Raw genomic sequence first — 21,286 nt, 5'->3', positions numbered from 1 at the left:
ACTTCCCTGGGGAGCCTGTTCCAGTGCCCAGCCACCCTCTGGGTGAAGGTCCTATTCCTAATATCCAACCTCAGCCTCCCCTGACACAACTTCAGTCCATTCCCTCAAGTCCTGTCACTGGTCACCACAGAGAAGAGATCAGTGCCTGCCTGTCTCCTTCCCCTCACGAGGAAGCTGTATACAGCTATGAGATCTCCCCTCAGTCTCCTCTCCTCCAGACCAAACAGACCAAGTGACCTGCGGCCACTCCTCGTACAGCTTCCCCTCAGGGCCCTTCACCTCTATGCTCAGCCCATGAGCCAGTTGCTCACCCACCACATGATGTGTTTATCCAGCTGTTGCTGGACATTTTGTCTGGAAGGATACTGTGAGAGACAGTGCTGAAAGCTTTACTGAAATCCAAAAAGATTACATCAACTGGCTTCCCTTGATCACATAGGTAGGTTACCTTGTCATAAAAGGAAATTAAGTTGGTCAAGCAGGACTTTCTCCTCATGAGCCTGGGCAGGCTGTTACCATTGACTGTGGTGTCCTGCAGGTGTCCTGCAGAATAATAATCTTCGTATCTTTATCTGACACTAAAGTGAGACTGACAGACCTGTAGTTTCTAGGGTCCTCCTTCTTGCCCCTCTTGAAAATCAGGACAACATTGGCCAACTTCCAGTCAACTGGATCTCTCCAGATTCCCAAGATCATTCAAAAATCATTGAGAATGGTCTTGCAATGATATCAGCCATCTCTGAGTACTCGTACAAATCTTGTCATGCTCCATAGACTTACAGGGATCCATCTGCAGGAGGAAATTGTGCACAAGTTTGGGGTCAACTGGAAGTTTATCATTCTCACAGCCATGGTCCTCCAGCTCAGGGCACTGGCACCCCCTTAGACACTCATTGGTGTTGAAGACAGGCAAAGAAAGTGTTAAACACCTCTGCCTTGTCTGGGTCTCTGTTTGTGAGGTGACCATCCTCATCCCTTAATGGGCCAGTGTTGTTTCTGCACTGTCTTTTGCCATTGACATATTTTGAAAAACTTCTTTTGTCTCCCACAGTACTGGAACAGCTTCAACTCCAACTGAGCTTTGGCCACATGATTTTTCTCCCTACAGTGCCAAGCAGCATCTCTGTAGAGGATTGTTTATCTGTCTTCTCAATACGGCAAACTTCTCAACTGTCTCTTTGAAGGAGTCATTGGGTCTGTCCTCTGTGTGCATGCGTTTTGGGTTTATAGTCTTGGTGATGTGGCATGTTAATTAGCTGTCTTTCACATATATAATTTGAGAAAGCTAAGTGGTATGTCATACATTTTTGTTTTAGAAATAACAGAAGGTGGTGTTCAAACTTTCTCCCACATTATACCATACCGGATGAATTAAGAAGATGTGTGGAGCAGAAGTTAGACATACTGACCTTTCAGCCCCTCCTAGCAGAGGTATGTAAGTGTTTCTGTTGCAACTTGCCTTAACTTAGCAAAAATGTGTAGTCCTCAGTGTAACTGACGATGACCTAACACAGTTGCCAAGTAGACTTAGACTTCATGGGTTTCAGTATGTTACAGAATACAAGCTTACAAGAGCACAAAAGCCTAGATGTGAAAAACTGAAAAGGGAGCAGAAATATACTGGGGGGAATATTACAGAAGCTGAACAAAGATCCTCTATATTCTTACTTTTTAAGCATCATTGGAAAGGGTTTTTTGAGGTCTGAGAACAGTTGTTTCATAGAAAATGAAAGCAGAATCTCTTAAATTATTGCAATATCAGGATTCTTTTCTGGCTGTTAAAAATTGTTTTCCTAAGCATCCTCAGATTTAATTCACTATTGGCTTGTTCCAATTCTTCCTACAAAGTATAGCAATTTTAGAATACATACAAAATACCCCAACCCGCTCCCTCCCCCCACCAGAGTCTTAACAAGAACAGTGATTCTTTCTCCAAAACTTTGCCCTGATGTCATGTAGAATATTGCTGTAAGTCATGTTTTTTTCGGTACATTTTTAAGTACTTACGAACTGGGGCTGGTACCATTTCTAAAAACGTAAAAGGGTATGTTGTCTGCTGTCTAAACAGGTTACACAAAACCTGAGGTCACAGCATTAAGCTAGCAGATTAATGGTCATCTCTCAAAAAGAAGATAAAATTCTGTAGTGTTTGAATTAATTTTATACCGAAGGCCTGCCATTAATGATTGTGTTCTTTTTTACCACACCTTAATTTCTGTCTGGTACTGGTGACTTAAGTCTGCATCAGAAAGCACTGTTCATTTGCCTTGTATTTGAGTGAGAAGATACCAAATAGAAAGCAGTCTGTGCTATCATCGTTTAGATAGAACTTTGTCCTGTTGGATACCTCTGCACTGAGATTCATTAAGAGCTGAGGAAGAAAATTCAGGTTCTTTCAGCTTGCTATAAGTTGTATAATGATCAGCCAGGGACGAGACTGACATGACTCTCTCTTTCTTCAGCCATCTTTGTCCATGTACTTAGATTTTATGCTGTTCAGGATTGCTGAGCATAGAAATCAGTTTGTAGACTGCCCCTGAATTCAGATGATGTAACTACCACTGTAGTAAGGAGAGACTTGGTTAACTCTTTAGCTGACTGGCTATTGTATCTGAGGTCCAAGGACTATACTGATTTTTCTTTGACTACTGGGAGTGTTTAAGTATGTTAAGTATGTTAATGTATCCATCTGTTGTATGGATACATGTATGTAGATGTCTTAATTGGCAACCCAGTTGCTGTGCAGTCCATTTCGAAAGCTGTTTTGTATAATGTTAATAATTGTGGGTTCCCTATCTTGTTGTACCACAATAATGTATACTGTTTTGTTTTTCAGCGTCTTAATCTAGATAATTATAAAGCAAACTTCTCTACTCTTTTGTGGCTTGAAGAGATCCAAGAAGAAATGGATTTAAAATGTTTCAGCATGAGTGGGATTACTTTGAAAAGGAATGGGAACTTTTTAGTGCTGGAAGTGCCAGGAGTAGAAGAGGGCAGACCTCGCCTGGTTCCAGGTAGAAATTAATGTGAGGTAAAGCCAAATGGCACGTTGATCCATATTTTCACTACAACTTCAGTCTGTTGCTTATTCATTTGTTTAAAGAAGTCTTTCACATATTTGAACACAAAGTTATTAATTTAGGCTACTAGACAGGGGAACTGCTGTATTAGTGGCTCAGTCTTGCAATGGTTGCTGTCTGAAGCAGCATTGCATGTGTCTGTTCTTACATTTGTTCCAATAGGATTTTTCATGTACAAAAATTAGTGAGGCTTTCAGCAAAAATAAACTGTGCAATGTAGTAATAGCTTAAAAGACAGTAGGTATAGCAAAAGCTGGGAAAGTAGTTAAAATTAAATTCAGAATTTCAAATGAAGATTTGTTTTCAGGAGATGTTGTCTGATGTCATCGATACTAGTTGCCTTTTAAAGTGTAGTATACAACTGCATATGGCATTTAGGAACAGGTAGTCACAGATACAGCAACTTTGCTGAAGTTAACCTCCTGCAAATTCCTAGTTTAAACATGCTAAAGAGGAAGAAATTATATGCTGCAGCAAAAGTTATACTATTCCTTGTAACAGTATGTTGCCTTTTAACTTTGTTTACAATTAGGTGATAAGGTGATACTGAAAAGTCAGGTCTACTCGGAGCATATAATAGAGTACATTGCCTTTATTACTGAGGTAAGCAAAGTGTATCTCCTCTTGAAAATACAGTGGTCCACAAGTTTCCAAAGGGAAGCTTGCAATTCATGGATTTACAGACCAGTTTAACCTTTCTTGGTAAACTAGGTTTGTTTTATTTACATTCTGAGTGGTAATTTTGTATTTTTATTGTATTTTTGAAGGCTTTGGCTTCCCTATTCTTTTGAGATTATAATGCTTACCTGCTGTAAAAGCACTTGTAACGTAATCTAGATATGCAATATGTTGATAGCACATAAATCTAGGTGTTCTTTTTAGAGGCGATGGGGGGGTTCCATGCTTTCAGAGATGCTTCTTTGTGTTTAAAGTACTGAATCTTCATCAATGTCTTGACTTTTTTTTTTTTTCTCTTTGTAACAGATATGTCATGAAGATGTTACTCTTAAAGTTAATGCAGACTTTGAACAAGCTTACAACTTGGAACCCATGGATGTGGAATTTGTTCAATGCAGGTGTTTTTATAAGTTTCAAAAAAGCTGCATTTAATGATTCCTCTAGTAAAGTGACTTTTAAAGTATATATGACTGTCAACTGTTTGTTTTTGTGGATACAGACAGGAGAAGGACATAAGATCTTGCCAATTCTTTGACTTCTTTCCCTTAATACACCTTTGCCACCATATTCATTGTTAAAAGACTGCAACTGTACAAGTGTACAAAGAATTATTCTCTTAATCCTCTCTAAATTTTCACACCAATGCCAGAAAGTGAAATGAGGGGGAATGAGGTGGGGTGTTTTGGGGTATTTTTCTTAGTTTTTTTCCATTTTTAAGAAAAAAACTATACCACTATGGGTACAAGACTATGCAAAAAAAAAAAAAAAGCTTATGTTAACCACCCGTCCTTTTATACTTTTGTTTTATTCATGGAATATTGTTAACTGTTTGGAGTTACATAATCTTCTCTGTAAATTTAGCTTTGAAGAGAAGTTCCTTGAAAGACTAAGCATTGAACACCAGGCCTTTGTATCACTGAAGAGCTAGAGAATATGTGTATCAATACTATTCATAGCAAAGCTGTCGACATTTCTGCAGCGTATTTCTCAATAGATGCTTTTTAAAAAAAAAAAGTAGTTTTATATAAAACTCTTATTTTTATATGCACTGGTGCAGAGTAAAAAGTACCAGATACCTAGTAGATGTGTGCTGTTGTAGTGTGGAAATGTAAGATTTTACTGTAATCTACAAATCTGTATTTGGTAACAGGATTCCTAGCAGGCGATGCCAGTTGGCAATTCAGCAAGCTTCCCACCTGGGTGAAAAAGGTACACTTCGGTTGACTTAAACTGTCTAGAGGAGTTTCTTTGTGGGGAGTCTTGTGTTTTATATTTCTTTCACATCAGAGCATACTGATAGGAATGCACTGTAACTTGTTCTTAGAGGAGTTATCCATGTGTTTGTTGGGGGCTTTTTATGTTTTGTTTTGGTTTTGTTTTGAGAATCAAAAAGCAACTTTCTGAATCTATAGAACGTTTCATCAGAATGATTTCATCTGTTGGCCATGACAGGGAGGAGGACTGGAAGCAAACTTTTGTGAACTGTTTGAGCCAGTAAGAACTGTAGAAATTATACTACTTTAATAAATACAAATGAAATGGCCATGTTTTTTGTTACCTCAGAATTTGTTGAAAAGTGCTGATTTCCTGTCGTATGGTTGAGTTGAACGATCCATATGAACTTTATGCAGGTCTTTACCATATTCGTTCTGATAAACCAATTTTAGCAGCTCAGAGTAAGCTGATATATCAGCAGTAGTGTTAATTAGTGAAACATGAAAAGTGTTTGTGTGACTTCCAAATTTCTCTACTTTCTCTTTCTCTGCTAAATTTGAAGTGTTATTTCCGGAAAGGCTTGTCTTGCAATCACCACAAGCTATCAAGACACAGAATACTACTGAGTACTGTGGTGTTGATGATGGCCTTAAACAATCTTCACAGCAGGAAAGTAAGGTATCTATTCTGTAAATATTCCTTAAATATTCCTTAAAATTATAACCTTCATTCAGATTGGTAACAGATACCTACTGTGCAGCTATTGTTAGAAAGGAATTGCATAATGGAATATCAAAGAATCAAAGTTATAATCTGCTGCATTCTGATGACAGAAGTTTCGTTTGCTGCCTGGGGATGGAGAATTTTATGGTAGTTGATACTGTTAAGCACTCCCATCTCAAATGGAAAGTGCTTATAAAAATGTGTGTGATTGTAATGGGAATTATGAGATTTGCCTTAAACTAGTTTTCATAGCTTCTGTTGAGTAGATGCTTAAGTTCTGTTACTGCAGCAGGAAATAATTTTGTGATAGAAGGTAATCATCCTGTTCTGAGTAGATTCACCCAGGCTTAACTGCCACTTAGATTTCTACATTTTCTTAATATAATTTTTCTTAGAAAGGTCTTCAGGAGGCTGCCTGGTCCTCTTCCTGTTTGAAGCAGGACTGTCACCACCACTAAATCAAGTGGGGAGGAGTAGACACAATTCTTTATTTTTGTCTAGAGTTTCCACAGCATCTGCGTAACCTGTGCTTCACCAGCTTTACACTCATTTTTCCCTAATTCCAAGTATGAATCTTCCACCTGCAGTTTGTTGATGCAGTCCCTTGTTATATCATTTGTGACTACAAAGAAGAGTTTGTCTCTCATTTTTTGTAACTGATATAAGCCATCATGGGCTGTTAGAATGCCTCTGCATCTTCTCATGGCCAAACTAAAAATCCAAGCTCACAGCCTCTCCACTTCAGAACATTATAATGGCTCATATACAATTCTAGCATCCAGATATGCTCCAGCTGAGCATCAAGCTATTGATTAATACTCTTTAAGCCCAGTAGTTCAGTCAGTTTTTCAGCTCATCCTATCTGTCTGTTGATCCAGCTAGTATGTCTTCAGGCTACAAATAAGAGCGATGTGGTAAGTAAACCATTTCAAAAGCCTTGCTGAGGTGAACGAATATTACAATGACTGCTTTTCTGTTGTCCATGTAATAGTCTTTACACATAATAGTCTTTTCATCAGAGGAAAATCAGGTTGGTCATGAAAGATCTGCCCCGAGGTTTAGCCTTGTTTTCTGTTCCTGGTCACCTGTTTTTTCCAATTAAATGAAGCCTGCGGAATCCAGAAGGGTGTTCTCTCAGGGACTGGAGTGAGGCTGGTGAGCTATAGTTCCCCAGGTCTTCCTTGTCCAGGAAGACCTCTTTCCTGCTATCAGAAACATTCCTGGCTTGTCCTGATTATTTTTTATTATGAGTGATAGGCAGCAGTGTCCAGTCATATGAGTGTGGTGGATCACATCTACCCTCTCCGGTGTCTCTTAAGCAGATTGTAGCTCCCCTTCTGTTACTTGTCCTTTTCTTTTACTTACTGTTACTTCGCACAGGAGTCTGGAGGTGTGCATATGAGACAGAAAGTACATTGAGTTCTTTCAGATGTCATCCATCTATTCCTATCCAGCTGTGAGCCTTCATGATTGTTGAACTCTCTTCCACCACATTTGCTAAATCCCTTCTTACTATGCTGTTTTTCTCTTAACTTGAGCAGTACCTTGATCTCTTTGACCTTCTGATTTTGTCCAACTCTCCGTTTTTATATTTTTCCTGTCACTGTTTCTGCTTGTAATACGCTTTTTATAAATTCATCAAGAAGCAGGCCTTCTACTGAAATTCCCAATGATCTTGTGCAACAGGATGGTTTGTTTACAATCTCTCAATAAGCATCTTTAAGCTCTCGTGGGCACCTTTTTCCTCACGTAGTAGCTTCTCAGAGGATTTTGCTTGGTGAGTTCTTACAGAAATCGAGGTTTGTTCTAGAAGAGCCAGAGTTCTGACTACTGATTTACCTTCTTAGCCTTACTCCAACCTTGCAAATCTCTGCAGTAAAATCTGGTGTATATGGATATATGGTCTTTCCTGTGTATGAGGAGCAAGTCTAATAGAGTGTTATTTCTGATCAGTATGTTAGCCATTTACATTAACAAGTTGTCACCAACTAGTCTAGGAATTCTAGATGTTTTCTGAGTGAATTGCATCAGGTGTGTGATTGAAATCTCCAGGAAGCTTCACCATCTGTAATCAGGACACTGATGCCAGTTGTTTGTCAGAAATCTCCTCCATGTTCTCTTTCTTTTGGAGAGGATTTGTTACAGACCACTAGATAATATTGCTACTAGTCCATCTCTCTGTGGTAACAACTCAGACAAATCTCTGATTTTGCAATTAGTAATATGTAGTCAAGGAGCTCCTCACATAGACCCAGAGCTGTGCTGCTGCTTTCAGTTATTGTTCTGCAAGATGTCTGCTTCTACTGGGACCTTTCTGTTTAACTAGAAGGATGGTGGAGAATAACACCTGGACCACCCATGCTTTTACTCCAGACCTAAATGATCCTCCCCTTGCTCTAAAGTGTCACTAGTACCTACAGGGGTGAGCAGCAAAGGCAGTAGTCAGAAGGACTAAAAATGAGCCTTGCAGTCTTTCCATGACATCGTGGCTCTGTAGAAGCAACAAAGATCTCTATCCTGTACAAGGAGTAATCGATCCTTAATATTCATCACTTCACTGAATTGGAATCAGTATTATTAAGATGACTGAGGTATCTTGTCCAGAATTTTACCAATACCGCATCCCCTACAAGCAGTTTTCTTCCATGCTACAGTCTGAAAGGATGTGTGTCCGCTAAGGAAGAAGCGTGTGTCCATGTATCCATGTATCTAGCTTAGTGGTATGGAACGTGAATGCTTTTGTGGAAGGAAAGAAGTTATTCAGCCATGGCTTCAAAATCTGAACTGCAAATTATTTGCGAAATAAATATTTAATGTTAACAGAAGCAAAACTATTAGAAATCTTAAATTTAATGTGGGAATTCCTAGCACCTTCTACTACTCCTATCTTTCTGTTTTCACAGTAGATATTCTATTTAATGGGATAATGGTATTTGATGGGTAAAAAATTAAAACTTAACTTCAAAAGTTTTAGTGAAGATAGTTGCCTGTCTTCTTAAGGTTGTAAACGCATTTATATTCACTTGCTGTTTTCAGGTCAAAAAAAAGAAGAACAAACAGGCAAAAGGCATGACATCAAGGGAGGTGAATGTACAGGATATGATGAGAGTAACTCTGCCAACAAGCCAACTTGGTATACTTTCTGTACTTGAATATAAAGTATTACAGTTCAGGATTGCAATTACTTCAGTAAGCCAGGGCTGAGTAAGATGCCTTTAAGATGTCTTTGTGCTCTGTCTTTTAAAGACAAATTCTAGAACTGCTAGCGGGAAGTTTCTGTGGAGGCTTTATGTGCATTACTTCAACATCTCTAGTTCACAGAATCCTAGAATGGTCTGAGTTGGAAGGAACCTTTAAGATCATCTAGTTCCAACCCCTGTGCTGTGGGCAGGGACACCTTCCACTAGACAAGGTTGCTCAGAGCTCTATCCAGCCTTGCCTTGAATGTTTCTAGGGAGGAGGCAGCAAACATCTGGTGATATATTTTTAGTTAATTATCATTTTATAGTAGTTTACTCAAAAATATTTGGTCATATTCAGAGTTTGCAATTTGTTACTGGAATGCTGTCTCTCATCCTTGGGAGAGCTTCTTTGCCAAAGATGCTCAAACTTTTTCAGGTAGTTGAGATCATTGCTACACTTTTTTGGAAAGTGTGACTTTAAATATCAGTGTACTTGAATGCTGAAAAGGGTGATTGTGTCATTTCGTATCAGTAGGATGCCCAAAGAACTACTGATTAGATTACCTAGAATGCACTTCTGTCCAAGGGTTAATAAGATTCTGCTGTGGAAAGATAAAGCTAGACTAATTCAGACAGGATTAAGAAAAAAATTCCAATAGTTGTAATTTACTAGTGGATCAGTTTTGCTGTTCTAGGACCAAAAAGTGATCTTGATGCTCAAATTACTTTCAGTAATTTGAAGTAGTTTTTATAGATTGTTGGGTTACATAATCACAATTCTTTTCTGGTTTTCAGTAAAGATCCAGTACACTTTGGAAATATTAATGGCTCATTTTCTACGTTATATTCTATGAAAACTGAATTTTTGAAAAATTCATTAGTTGTTACCACAAAAGGAAAATAAAAATTTTCAGAAGCATATTGTGAATTGGAGTTGCTTTAATCTACACATGTTACAAATATTTATGTAAATTCTAATATATGGATGTCTTGATTATAGTTGGTGAAACTGTGGCACTTAAAGAGAGAGCTGGTGAATTTTTCAATCCGATGCTGAATGTGCAACAGAAACTGGCAGTGAAAAGGATACTGAGTGGTGAATGTCGCCCAACACCTTATATTCTCTTTGGACCACCAGGAACTGGAAAAACAGTAACAGTAATTGAAGCTATTTTACAGGTAGTGGTGAATGACAAATCAGTCATCTCTAATCTTTTCAGTATACTTACAGTATTTCTGTAAGTATCATCATATTTTTTTTCCAAGGTGTTTTCAAAATACTCTATTTAAGATCATTTTCTGTAGCTCCGTGAAAGAGGAAAACCCATCTTCACATGCATTTGACAGAGTTGAGAATGGCTTATTTTCAGGTCTTCTTGTCTTTGTCTTTAAAGCTTCAGTGAACAGTATCTAACTTGTGATTCCAGTAGTGCATAATGTATTCATGGAGCACAGATACGCATTAATATGATAACCATGAATTAATTCTGCTGTGGGTACACTCAGTTTGAGAGTACTTAGTCTTGACTGTCAACATGAGTGTTACTGAACTCCAAAAGAATCAATGAGTATAACGTGTATGCAAAACTCTTCTGGATTTTCTGTTCAGTGAAATAAAATGGGAACGTTTGAGCTTTTGCTACTTCTCTAAATAACCTTTTTAAATATCTCTTTTCTTTAACGTAGATACACTATACTCTACCAGATAGTCGGATTTTGGTATGTGCGCCATCAAATGCTGCAACAGATCTGATTTGCTTGCGGCTGCATCAAAGCAGTCTCTTAAAACCGGGAGCTATGGTCCGAGTTAATGCTGCCTTCAGGTCAGCAGAGGTAAATATTATAGGTACCTGCCAGTTAATATTTCCATTTTAATATTTTTATCTTAAAATACCAATTTGGTATTGTAACTTCAGTTGCTGTTAGACTGCTTAGGCTTGCTTAGGATCCAAAGCATTGCATTACTTCAGCTTTTCCAGAAGATTAACTGGAAAATGTTGATCATAATCCTTAGTTTGATTGTATGAGCATAGAATCTTAACATCTTTTTTGCAGTGCTTTAACTCTACAAGCAGCAAATAGTATTGTTGGGGATTTTTCATTGATTTAATTTTTAAATTATTTTATCAGTCCGAGTTAAGACTACTTACACAGAAAGTAAACAAGTAGGATTGTCATCTTTATGCAGGACACGCACATTGTGGGTTCATTACATATGCATATATATTTATACATATATATGTGTGTAGATATGTATGGATATATATACACACATATAAATACGTGTGTATATATACACGTGTGTGTGTATACATATAGATATGTAACATGTGTATGTTACATATACATGAAACACTTCAATGTTCCATTTTGTTCCTTACAATAAAGCACAGATGTCTCGCATATGTACTACTTTGTTTAGGTAAATTTATTAATTCATTTTGGTGTATGAATGGGTCTAAATCTATGTGTTTTGCTCAGCTTCTAAAATAGTTTTCAGAGTGCTTTTCTGGCATTTTGTTTTACAAAATACCTTTTTGTTTCTGCAGCAAATTGATGACATGGTGAAACCTTACTGCAAAGATGGTGATGATATTCAGAAAGCATTGTGGTCCAGGATAGTAATTACAACGTGCAGCAGTGCAGGATTGTTTTATCAAACAGATACACGGTAGAGTACTATAGATAGGAATATCATGGAGATAGCCGGATGATACAAGTCCCAGAGCTTCTAGAGACTCTATACTATAACTTAGGCTGTTTTCAGTACAGTTCATGGCATGTGTTTCTACTGTGAAATAGAGCAAAACACTTGGTTTTAGTAATGTTCTAGCAGAAACGTTCTCCATAATAAATTTAAAAATTATCTTGATTAATGCTTAAAATTTTTGATACAGTAACTTCTCCTCTGCCACCAGTGGAAATTGTATGGCTGTTGACAATCACTTTGGCTCAAAATGATTGTCACACTGAAAATTATATTGTGTTTGTGACAAAGTCACCTTTACTAATTGTAAACAAGTACCATGTCAAGTGCTGTTAACCAAAGATTTCTCTGATTTTGATTTTAACTCTGTAAATGGACACTCTGAAGCTTTACTATCTTGAGCTGTTTGATAGAAACAAAGCTTGGGGATTGTCTTAGCTACACCACAGTGCATTGTTCTAATAGCTGAAGGAAATTGAAAATAAGGCAAGCTTTTCTAAGTATCTTAATCTTGGTATAAACAACACTTTAATTAAGATAACTGGTGGTTGTGTATATCAAAGCGTGTAAGTAAAGTCAAAAATTAAAAATTAAAGTTACATGGTTGTTTTTTCTATATTTCCTATTAAAAATATCCATCTTTGCTCTGTGTGTGTGGAGTTGCCTGGCACACTTGACAAGGATGTTCACAGAACTGCTGAGGTCAACCACAGGGTGGCAGAATGAACTAATCTGAAAACAGCCCTGTTTCAGGTTAATGTTATTTAATTATAGGCTTGGACACTTCACTCATGTGATTCTGGATGAAGCAGGGCAAGCAAGTGAACCGGAGAGCCTGATTCCTATTGGATTGATTTCAGAAGCTCATGGACAGGTAGTTCTCTTAACATCATTTACTGAAAGGAAAAAAGTTGGTTTATTGTTTTCATTTTTGTGACTGGTGTAGAATTCAAGCAGCCATTTTCTGGTAATGAGTATGAAATTCTGAATATTTTTAATAGATCTTACTCATGCACCATATCAATTCCCAACACTTAAACGAGTTGTTTTACATCTAAAACAAGTCTGTGTAGGACTGGATCAGTGTGTGGAAGATGTAAAAATAAAAATATGCATTCTCAGTTTAAGACAACAACATACTGCTCTCCTGGGGCTAACCCTTCTTTGCAAACAGATGTTTGAAGGAAAGCAGAATACTTTATATGAATCGATCTCTGAATTCTGAAATGAGTATGTCATTAAAAAAGGTAGTTTCAATAACCACTGTTTTAATGTAAAATGGATTTTTTTAATTGCATATACAGATAGTTCTTGTTGGAGATCCAAAGCAGTTAGGGCCGGTAATAAAATCTAAACTTGCGCTGACTTTTGGATTAAGTATCTCCTTGCTGGAAAGACTGACATCAAGAGAGCTATATCTGAGAGATGAGGATGCTTTTGGTGCCTGTGGAGCATATAATCCTTTATTGGTGAGTTAAACTTTCCATTAACATTTTTCAGTTGAATCAAAATAAGGAGAAATTCTGGTTCCTGATGTTTCTTTACCACTATTTTGCTCCCTGATGCTTAGTGATAAGTCTAGCTTGAGCATTAGTTCTTATAAAAGCTTGATTATTTTGCGTATATACTATGAATAGTAAGGATGCTGAGCCCTCCAGTATGTTAAAACCTTTCTTTGAGGGGGTCCTCTATTCTTAAGCAGAATAAGTCAAATAGGGTGCACAAAGCACAATTGTAAATAATAGCTTAAAATTTCTTTTCATCTTCACTGACCATATTTACCATAACTTCATAACTTAGTTCTCCACAGATGAACAAGTACAACTTCTGTTTTTGACATAAAAAGACAAACAAAGTCTCCTGTTTAAGGATTAATTTTGTAAATGTCATGTTTCAGGAAGGGAAAAAGAAAAACTGTTCTGGTTTCTTTATCATCTCTTCCTCTGTAGGATAGCTTCCCTAAACTCTTGTATGGTGAAGTACCTAAAGTCTATGTTAAGTGGCAGAGGTAGCGTAGTATATAAACAAGCACAGATGTTCCAGCTGCTTTAAATTACTGTCTGAATCTGAAAAACAGGGCTAAAGTCAAACTTCTTAAGATGCCTTCCTATTCTTATGGTAGCATACTTTGAAGAATTAAACTGAGAGCAAAATATAACTAGATGACCACATAAGTAGAAAAGGGAGGAAACCTGATGGCAGACTTAAGAGGGAAAGTGAGAGTGTATGGCCCTAGGCTTTAGGTTAGGTCAGCCTGCTGAAAAACCTGTCATGCTTCCTCCTAAAATCTGTTACAGCAAAATTTTTTTGTTGTGTTCCTTATACAGTGCTTAAGGAGAATTGGCATAGTCAGAGAGCAGGAAGTGTGAGGGCTTTAAGGATATGTTTGGACTGGAATATCCTATGTTGTCCTTTTTACGGGACATATTTTTTTCAAGCTGGTTATTACTGGTTATTGCTTCCTTAAGACTATTCTTTCACTTAAAGACACACATTTCAGTGTCTTAAGGCCAGCTTCTGTCAGCTGTTCTTATGCTCCCTTTTTGCCTGTCAAGACTTCCTCACAATAACAGGTTACACCCATGGAAACTCCATGAAAATAATCAAACTCTTAAAAAAAGATAATATGCCTATAGATCAAATGTTTTTAAAAAACAAAGAATTACCAATTCATCTATCATGTACATTCAATTCCTTTTGTTTCTCCTTTGGAGAGGAAAGAGATGGTCCTTCAAAAAACTGCTTTGATGTAGTTTTTAGATCAACCTGCAGTTTTTGCCTTGAGTACAGTTTTTTGGCAGCTTTAGAAATGCTGAATGCTAGAAGATGGTAAGATAGTATCTGCTTGGGAGCTGTGTTCTGAGAAGTCTGATGAATTACCTGTTTCAGTTTTGGATTTTGGGGTTTGACTTTGCAGATCACAAAACTCACGAAGAACTACAGGTCCCATTCTGCATTGCTTGCCTTGCCATCTAAATTGTTTTATCATAAGGAGCTAGAAGTTTGTGCAGACGCTTCAGTAGTAACTTCTTTGCTGAATTGGGGTAAATTGCCCAGGAAGGGATTTCCATTAATTTTCCATGGAATAAAGGTATGTAAAATGTTCATATAATGAACTCCATAGGCCTGATAGCAGTTTGCTGATGTTATGGAAGAGTTTTCTTTAGAATGAATTCTAGAAAAAATATGAAAAAAGAATAAACTGCCTTTTGCAAGTAATGTGACTTCCTGAGCATCTGGTTTTAGAAACAACTACTGAAGTCAAATATTTGCTAAGAACTTGAGCAGCTGCCTATTGAGGTGTATTCTGGGAGACATTTTGATGCAAGTTCTAATTCATAGCAGATGACCAAGATGGAGTTACAGTCAGCTGCCTTTAGCTTGCTTTTGATGAGAGTTTGCTACATTAAACTGGATACAATCTTCTAAAACTAAAGGATTATTAAGGCTTAAGTGAGCAGGGGAAAAAATACTACCTTGGAAAAAAAGTTTTTCCTTAGTCTTCTAAGAAGTTAGTAAAAAGTAGCAATATCCCCTGCTTGGAGAGCCTTGGTTTTGAACTCTTCTACCTTGCACAAAAGCAAGATACCAACTTTATAACACGCGTTATACTTTAGTTGAGATTTAACTCCTTTGTTGCACACTTAAAGTACTGTTGTCCTATCAATTCTCTTCATATACATATAAAAAATATTATAAAACATTAGGTGATACTCGTTCATTGGAAAGGGTGTATAGAGAGGAAGAGAAATTATACATAACATTCCATCACTCTTTTTTGCATTCGGGATGTATAAGAATAATGTATTAATAAATACATAGTCATTTCTGCAGCTGATCTCCATCATCTCATTTCCTTTCCCCTGATATAGGGCACTGAAACTCGTGAAGGTCACAGTCCTTCATGGTTTAATCCAGCTGAAGCAGTTCAAGTGATGCAGTACTGTTGCCATCTTGCTAAAAATGAAAACGCTGCAGTGTCAGTGACAGATATTGGAGTAATTACACCATATCGTAAACAGGTATAATGTTTAACAGGTCTAATATCTTAAGAGCTTCAAAGTTGCTGTTATTTCATCTTGTGGTTTTATATTGTGGCTGTTGTTAGTTAAAGCAGGGAGGCATATCTTAAAATTTCATTGTAGTGTGTCATGTTACACATTGTATTATCAATCATTAATGATGCTGCCATTGAAATATAGAGCTAGAGAAAACAATAATGCCATTCTACTGGTTTTTTAGTTTTAAAAATCAGGAAATTATTAAGGAGACAGATTTGGAGACAGAAGCAGATTTTTCAGTTGTTAGAAGTAAAGAGGGCAAGTCAAGAAGTTAGTATCCAATAGCTGGAACAGCAATCTCGTTCTGTCACTCTCTGTACTGAGGACCAGAACAAAAGGGAAATGTAGTTAAGTAGGTGGCATGTCACCTTGTTATGACTTAGAAGAGACTAGAGAAATTGTGACTTCTTAGCTGACTTGTAGTCAGACTTGAAGTTTGGGCTGCTATTTAAACCTCTAGATAATGCTGAACATCAAATGCTATACTTTATTTTTAAAAGTATTTATATTCAGGTGTGTTAAATATGTGATGTTTACTTTCATTTTAGAAATAAAATTAATACCCTTTCAGTTCCAGAGGAGGTCCTGGAGAGTGTGCACATTGTTCTTCTTGGTGTTCACATCTCAGTATTTATAACTTTGTATGCGTGGCTTGGGAGAAACACTGTGAGGTGTAAGGAAAAGACCAAGCCCTTGTGAAGAAATCTCACTTGCAAATTAAAGCTCTGCTTGTACTGATCCATCTGGTCAGGTGTCTTCACCTGCCCATGTTTACCTTTACTACTTGTTTTTTATATATTTATATATAGTATTGAAGTGACCGAACCTCTTACACTCCCTAAATGATGATTTCACATGGTTTAATGTGACTGTGCTTTTCATCTGCCTGTGATGCAAGGCATGTGATAGTAATGTCTGCTTCAAGAACGTCACTTTGTATTGTGGGAACGCTGATTAGAAAGTAGTCTTTGACTCTAATTCTCATCTTAGCCAGGCATGATACCTTCTTAAATTTATTGGAGCATTTCAGGTATAATCTCCAAACAGCTTTTAGCAGATGGCGGTATAGGGATCCCACGTGTGCGAGGATCCCAGTGCATGAGGCTCCTTCTCTTTTGGGAGGGTATTTAAAATCATATCTCACCTCTGCCTTTCACTCTGTATGATGCACCTGGCAAGCAAAGGTAGAATCTCTGTACAGTCTTCTTGAGGGGCTGGAGGAAGCTGCTTGCCCTACCACATCTGTGGTATGCATGGTTTTGGATATGATGCACATTGGAAGAAGAGGGTTTATGGAGCTAAATTATCCTTGTCTTGAAAATCTGGATTATTAGAAATCTCTTGCTTTCTGTTTAAATTGTGGTAGGAAGTACTTTATCTTCTGTGTTGTGTAATAAGTGCGATATTTCTGAGGAAAAATTACTGTTTTATTTTAAAGTCAGTAGTGGATGGTGGCTAAGTTTGCTGTAGGCATTCCTTTTGACATTGCCATGTTAAAACTCATACTTGTATATGTGGTGTGGTTTTGGTTTTAAAAGTAATCCACTCTCAAATGTAAAAGTAAATTCCTTCAAACGTTTTTTTTTATTTTATGGTAGGTGGAAAAAATTAAATTTCTTCTGAGAAGTATTGATTTGGCAGATATTAAAGTTGGCACAGTAGAAGAGTTTCAAGGGCAGGAGTACACAGTTATTATCTTATCAACAGTACGTATATTTATTGTGGTGTTTTTATATGTGTCTAATTCTCTATGTTTCCTTTTAGATATAGGCCTTTTAAAAAGTTACAAGCTGTATTTTTATCAGTCTGTCACAGTGTTTGAAGGTAGAGCTTATTTTTAGGTGCATGCATGTAGAGTTATTCTTCTCTTTAAAATCTGGATTATTAAAAATCTGTTGCTTTCTGTATAAATCATGGTACTGAGTACTTACCTTTGTGGTTTGGGGGAAGAGTCTGTGGGATTTTCTCACTTGTTTTTTTTTTCCTGAGGGCAGTGGTACAATGCTTACTTTCTTTGTTCTGCCTCATACCATAGCTTTTCAGTCCAGCACTGTATTCTCTTAAAGTAGTTCTGGGTATGTACTATGCTGCTGTTTAGAAGAACTCATTATTTAGGTAATGAAAATTTTCATTTTTCAAAGATAGGTTCAAATATAGACAAAACAGAGGTGAAAAACAACTGAGCAATAGTTACAGCACACTGGTTGCTTTGGCTGTTTTTTTCTAAGCTAAGTCAAAGCACACTGATGAGACTGCTTAAGAAGGCTTCCAGAAAAGACACACTGTGAATTGTCATTCAACTGAGTGGATCAATGCAGTCAGGAAATATTAAGTTACACTATGGCTAGGTAAGTTGTGTTCTTGTTATTCTATTTCTAAAATCATCCTTAATTTATTTCAGGTGCGATCTCAGGAAGACTTAATTGATGATGAAAAATACTGTTTGGGCTTTCTCTGTAACCCAAAGAGATTTAATGTAGCAATTACTAGAGCAAAAGCTTTGCTGATTGTCGTGGGAAATCCTCATGTTCTTGTGAAAGTAAGTTTTGGGTTTATATCTTTGAATTGCATGTGTTATTTGCCACAGTAATTGAATGGTTCTGTGTGTTAATCTGATCTGAGGGAGCACTGGAATATGTTAAGAGTTTGTACTTTGTCCTCAGTCTGCATTTCGGAAGATATGAACACCGTGGGTTCCTGTAAGTATAGACAGTTCAGGTACCTACATAGTAGATTTCCAAGCACAAAGGAAATGGTACTCTGTGCATACAGGCTCATAGTCCTTTTCATCTCTAGATGAGGTCAGAGCCTCAAGGCTCAAGAGAGCCTCAAGTGAAGTTACTTCACTTTTTAAATGGAGAGAGGCAGAAGGGATTGTTCCCAATTAATGCAGCAGCTGCCAGGAAGGTGGTTTCCTTTTGAACCTATGCATAGTCCTTTCATTGGAGTAAGCTGAGCTTTTCTTAATATCTGATGTTATGTCTGACTTTACGAATAAGAAGGAAAGCAATATTCCACAAATGGCCTGAATAGAAAGTTTAGTCCCCTACACCTACATGTAACATACGTAAATTAGAGCAGCTATAGGTGTCTTCCTCCCACGTCACACCATGTTTGCACCATTTGTAGAGTTCTGTTTCTTGAAGAGGTCATGTTAAATCTCTTGCACTGATGTGCCATGTTAATTTGTTTGAAAATTCATTTCACAGAGCAGCATGACTGCAATTATATATTAATGTTCTCTTGTAGGATCCCTGTTTTTGTGCACTGTTAGAATACAGTTTAATGAATAGAGTTTATGTAGGTTGTGACCTGCCTTCGGAGCTGGAATGCCTGCAGAAGTAAGTTCTGGTCTTCACTTTAACCTTGCTAGATATGGATCAGATTACAGTACTTTTTAAAGCCAGTGTCATTGGAAAGATTGATCAGTACAACATGCGATATCACAGTGTGATTGGATTTTGCGTTCCTAAGTAAACATTGTGTAAATATAATGACATGTAATATAACCATATTTTCTCCGACCCCATAAGAAAAATCGGAGAATTAATTATTAAATCACAGCTGCTGTTGACTTTGGTATCTTCTGTGTCCCCAAATGATGATGACATATTTGATGACCATGAAGGGGGGGTGTGGACAGGGAAACTGTTTAAGGTGATTTCACTGTAATTAAAAAAAATTGCTTGAAATTTGATTTAAATGTCCCTTATAACATGTAATACAATGTTAAAATGAGTATTATGTACTAGATGATACTTTTTTTTTTTAATCAAAACTGTTGTTTATGGAAAGATAAGCAAGATTTTTATCTTACCCCCCTTAATTGACAGGTGTGACTAGTTTTTCGGTGTTCAAGATGCATTCAGTCCTCATCTGTTTTGAAACTAAGAATACTTAACAGAAATTTAGCCCGGAGCAAATGAAGCATTTTTTGTCCTCAGGGAGAGGCACATGGTCTGAAATGGATGAAAGTTTCTGCAAACAAGATTTTTATTTTCTTGAGAAGTGAAAAAGTTGAAATTAATAGTATAAAACAGTAGTGGCAACTTACTTGCTTTTCTGTTTAAAATGTACATGACCGGGCCTCTGCAAAGAAGAGTATGCCTGAATCTATAACTGTATGCCTGAATCCTCCAGGTTTCAGAAGAAAAATACTGAAGAACTCTTACATAAGCTTTTCCTTATTCTATAATTGTTTCAGCTTCTCAGTTTTCTCTGACTTGTGTAGTGTCACCTAAAACTGGACTGTCCCAAGAACATATATGTGTCGTGTCATTGTCATGGGAGTGTTACAGTAATATTTCTACAATGTGAACTGGAATGATACATTAACATCGCGCAACTGATGTTGAGTACCTTAAGCCAAGCATGCTTAAAAACTCCCAAGTTTTTAAGGCCTTTGTTTAGTTTCCACTGCAGTCCAGCCATTTGCTGTGGTGTATGTCAGAACAATACTTTAAGTGGTGGGTTAAAATAAAAGAAAAAAAAAAGAGAAAAATAGAAAATGTGTTTTCCTTTCTATAAATACACTGTAGAACAAAGTACCTTGTTTTATTTTGGCAAAATTAAATAACTGATGGTTTAGCAGTATTCCTGCTCTTGGCTTCATTTTGCACTGTGCTTTCCCATTAAATAGCATTTTTCTCTATTCCTTGTCCTCTCCTTGGTGATTAAGTCCTGCCACACAGCACTTTAGGAACAGTTGGACAACTAGACACTGTGTTTATAAACTCTCTGCACAACAAGATGGCTTTCTGTAACAGGCAGAAGCATTTTAGATAGGACTATAGGCGACAGAGAAACAAATGGAGGGGGGAAAAGATATCAAGCTTTTGTTTGCTTGTTTACAGTCCACTCATATCACTTCCATTCCTGGTGTGCACTGTACTTCTTTCCTTTGCAATGCACAGTATGTAGATACTTCAGCTTCCAGGAGGGCAAGTGTGGTAAAACATCAAAGGCAGGCACAACACCAGAGTAGGTTCGTTGTACCATGACAGGGTAGAGTGCCTGGAACTACCTCTCACCCAGACTACACTGTGTGTGTCCAGGGTGAGTCACAGCTGCATTTGAGCAGCACTCCACACTATTCGGCCCAGTCACTTTGTCATGATTTTATGCTGCTTAAATTGCTTTCACTCATGACAGGCCAGGATAGATGGGGTGTGTGTTGTTGCAGTATGGTTCTGAAAGTACCAGCATTGATGATGCCATGCCAATATTCTACATCCAACTCAAGAATTTGTTTCGTTAAGATCTGTCCTAGTTGTTGCCTCCTGAAAGAGCTCTTGCTTCAGGATTGTGTTATGACATACCACATCTCATAAACCACTGCTGCCAGCATTGGTTTTTGTCAGTGTGCTCATGCTCTCTTGAGGGAACAGGGAAGAAATTGTAATGGAGATGGATAATCCTTACAATCCAGAACTTCTGATTATTATTTCCATGACCTTTGCATAGCAGAGTAGCAGAGGACTGTTTATGTTGTGATACTTAATAGCTACAATTTAATAATCTTTTAACTGTAATAGTCCGCATGTTGACATCAGTTTCTACAAAGATAAACTGCTTGATACTCAGCAAAATTCAGATGACCAGTGCCTATTATCATATGTGGTGTTGGTTTTTCTAGAAGAG

The 21,286-nt window shown here is 37.3% G+C and overlaps 1 protein-coding gene across 4 annotated transcripts in view; it reads left to right on the top strand.

Annotated features, from left to right (window-relative positions):
* The window catches only part of MOV10L1 (Mov10 like RISC complex RNA helicase 1), a 34,870-nt gene extending 14,419 nt beyond the window's left edge, over positions 1-20,451 (top strand). For 3 of the 4 annotated variants that reach the window (XM_039388761.1, XM_027741867.2, XM_027741868.2), the window contains 18 exons: positions 1,317-1,431; positions 2,837-3,014; positions 3,613-3,683; positions 4,065-4,156; positions 4,909-4,967; positions 5,536-5,651; positions 8,733-8,829; positions 9,879-10,057; positions 10,565-10,711; positions 11,428-11,549; positions 12,360-12,459; positions 12,890-13,054; positions 14,503-14,676; positions 15,458-15,607; positions 17,245-17,352; positions 18,048-18,185; positions 18,896-18,987; positions 19,480-20,451. In XM_039388761.1, the coding sequence (XP_039244695.1) occupies positions 1,317-1,431; positions 2,837-3,014; positions 3,613-3,683; positions 4,065-4,156; positions 4,909-4,967; positions 5,536-5,651; positions 8,733-8,829; positions 9,879-10,057; positions 10,565-10,711; positions 11,428-11,549; positions 12,360-12,459; positions 12,890-13,054; positions 14,503-14,676; positions 15,458-15,607; positions 17,245-17,352; positions 18,048-18,185; positions 18,896-18,987; positions 19,480-19,489 (2,113 nt within the window). In that variant the 3' untranslated portion in view covers positions 19,490-20,451. The remainder of the gene's footprint in view (positions 1-1,316; positions 1,432-2,836; positions 3,015-3,612; positions 3,684-4,064; positions 4,157-4,908; positions 4,968-5,535; positions 5,652-8,732; positions 8,830-9,878; positions 10,058-10,564; positions 10,712-11,427; positions 11,550-12,359; positions 12,460-12,889; positions 13,055-14,502; positions 14,677-15,457; positions 15,608-17,244; positions 17,353-18,047; positions 18,186-18,895; positions 18,988-19,479) is intronic. The other variant, XM_039388760.1, reaches the window with a different exon arrangement.
* Positions 20,452-21,286: the final 835 nt, after the last annotated feature.

The sequence above is a fragment of the Pipra filicauda genome, unplaced genomic scaffold, assembly GCF_003945595.2.
Source record: "Pipra filicauda isolate LSUMZ 115617 unplaced genomic scaffold, ASM394559v2 scaffold681_size158758_pilon, whole genome shotgun sequence".
Taxonomy (NCBI): domain Eukaryota; kingdom Metazoa; phylum Chordata; class Aves; order Passeriformes; family Pipridae; genus Pipra; species Pipra filicauda.
This window is presented reverse-complemented; position numbering and strand designations above follow the sequence as displayed.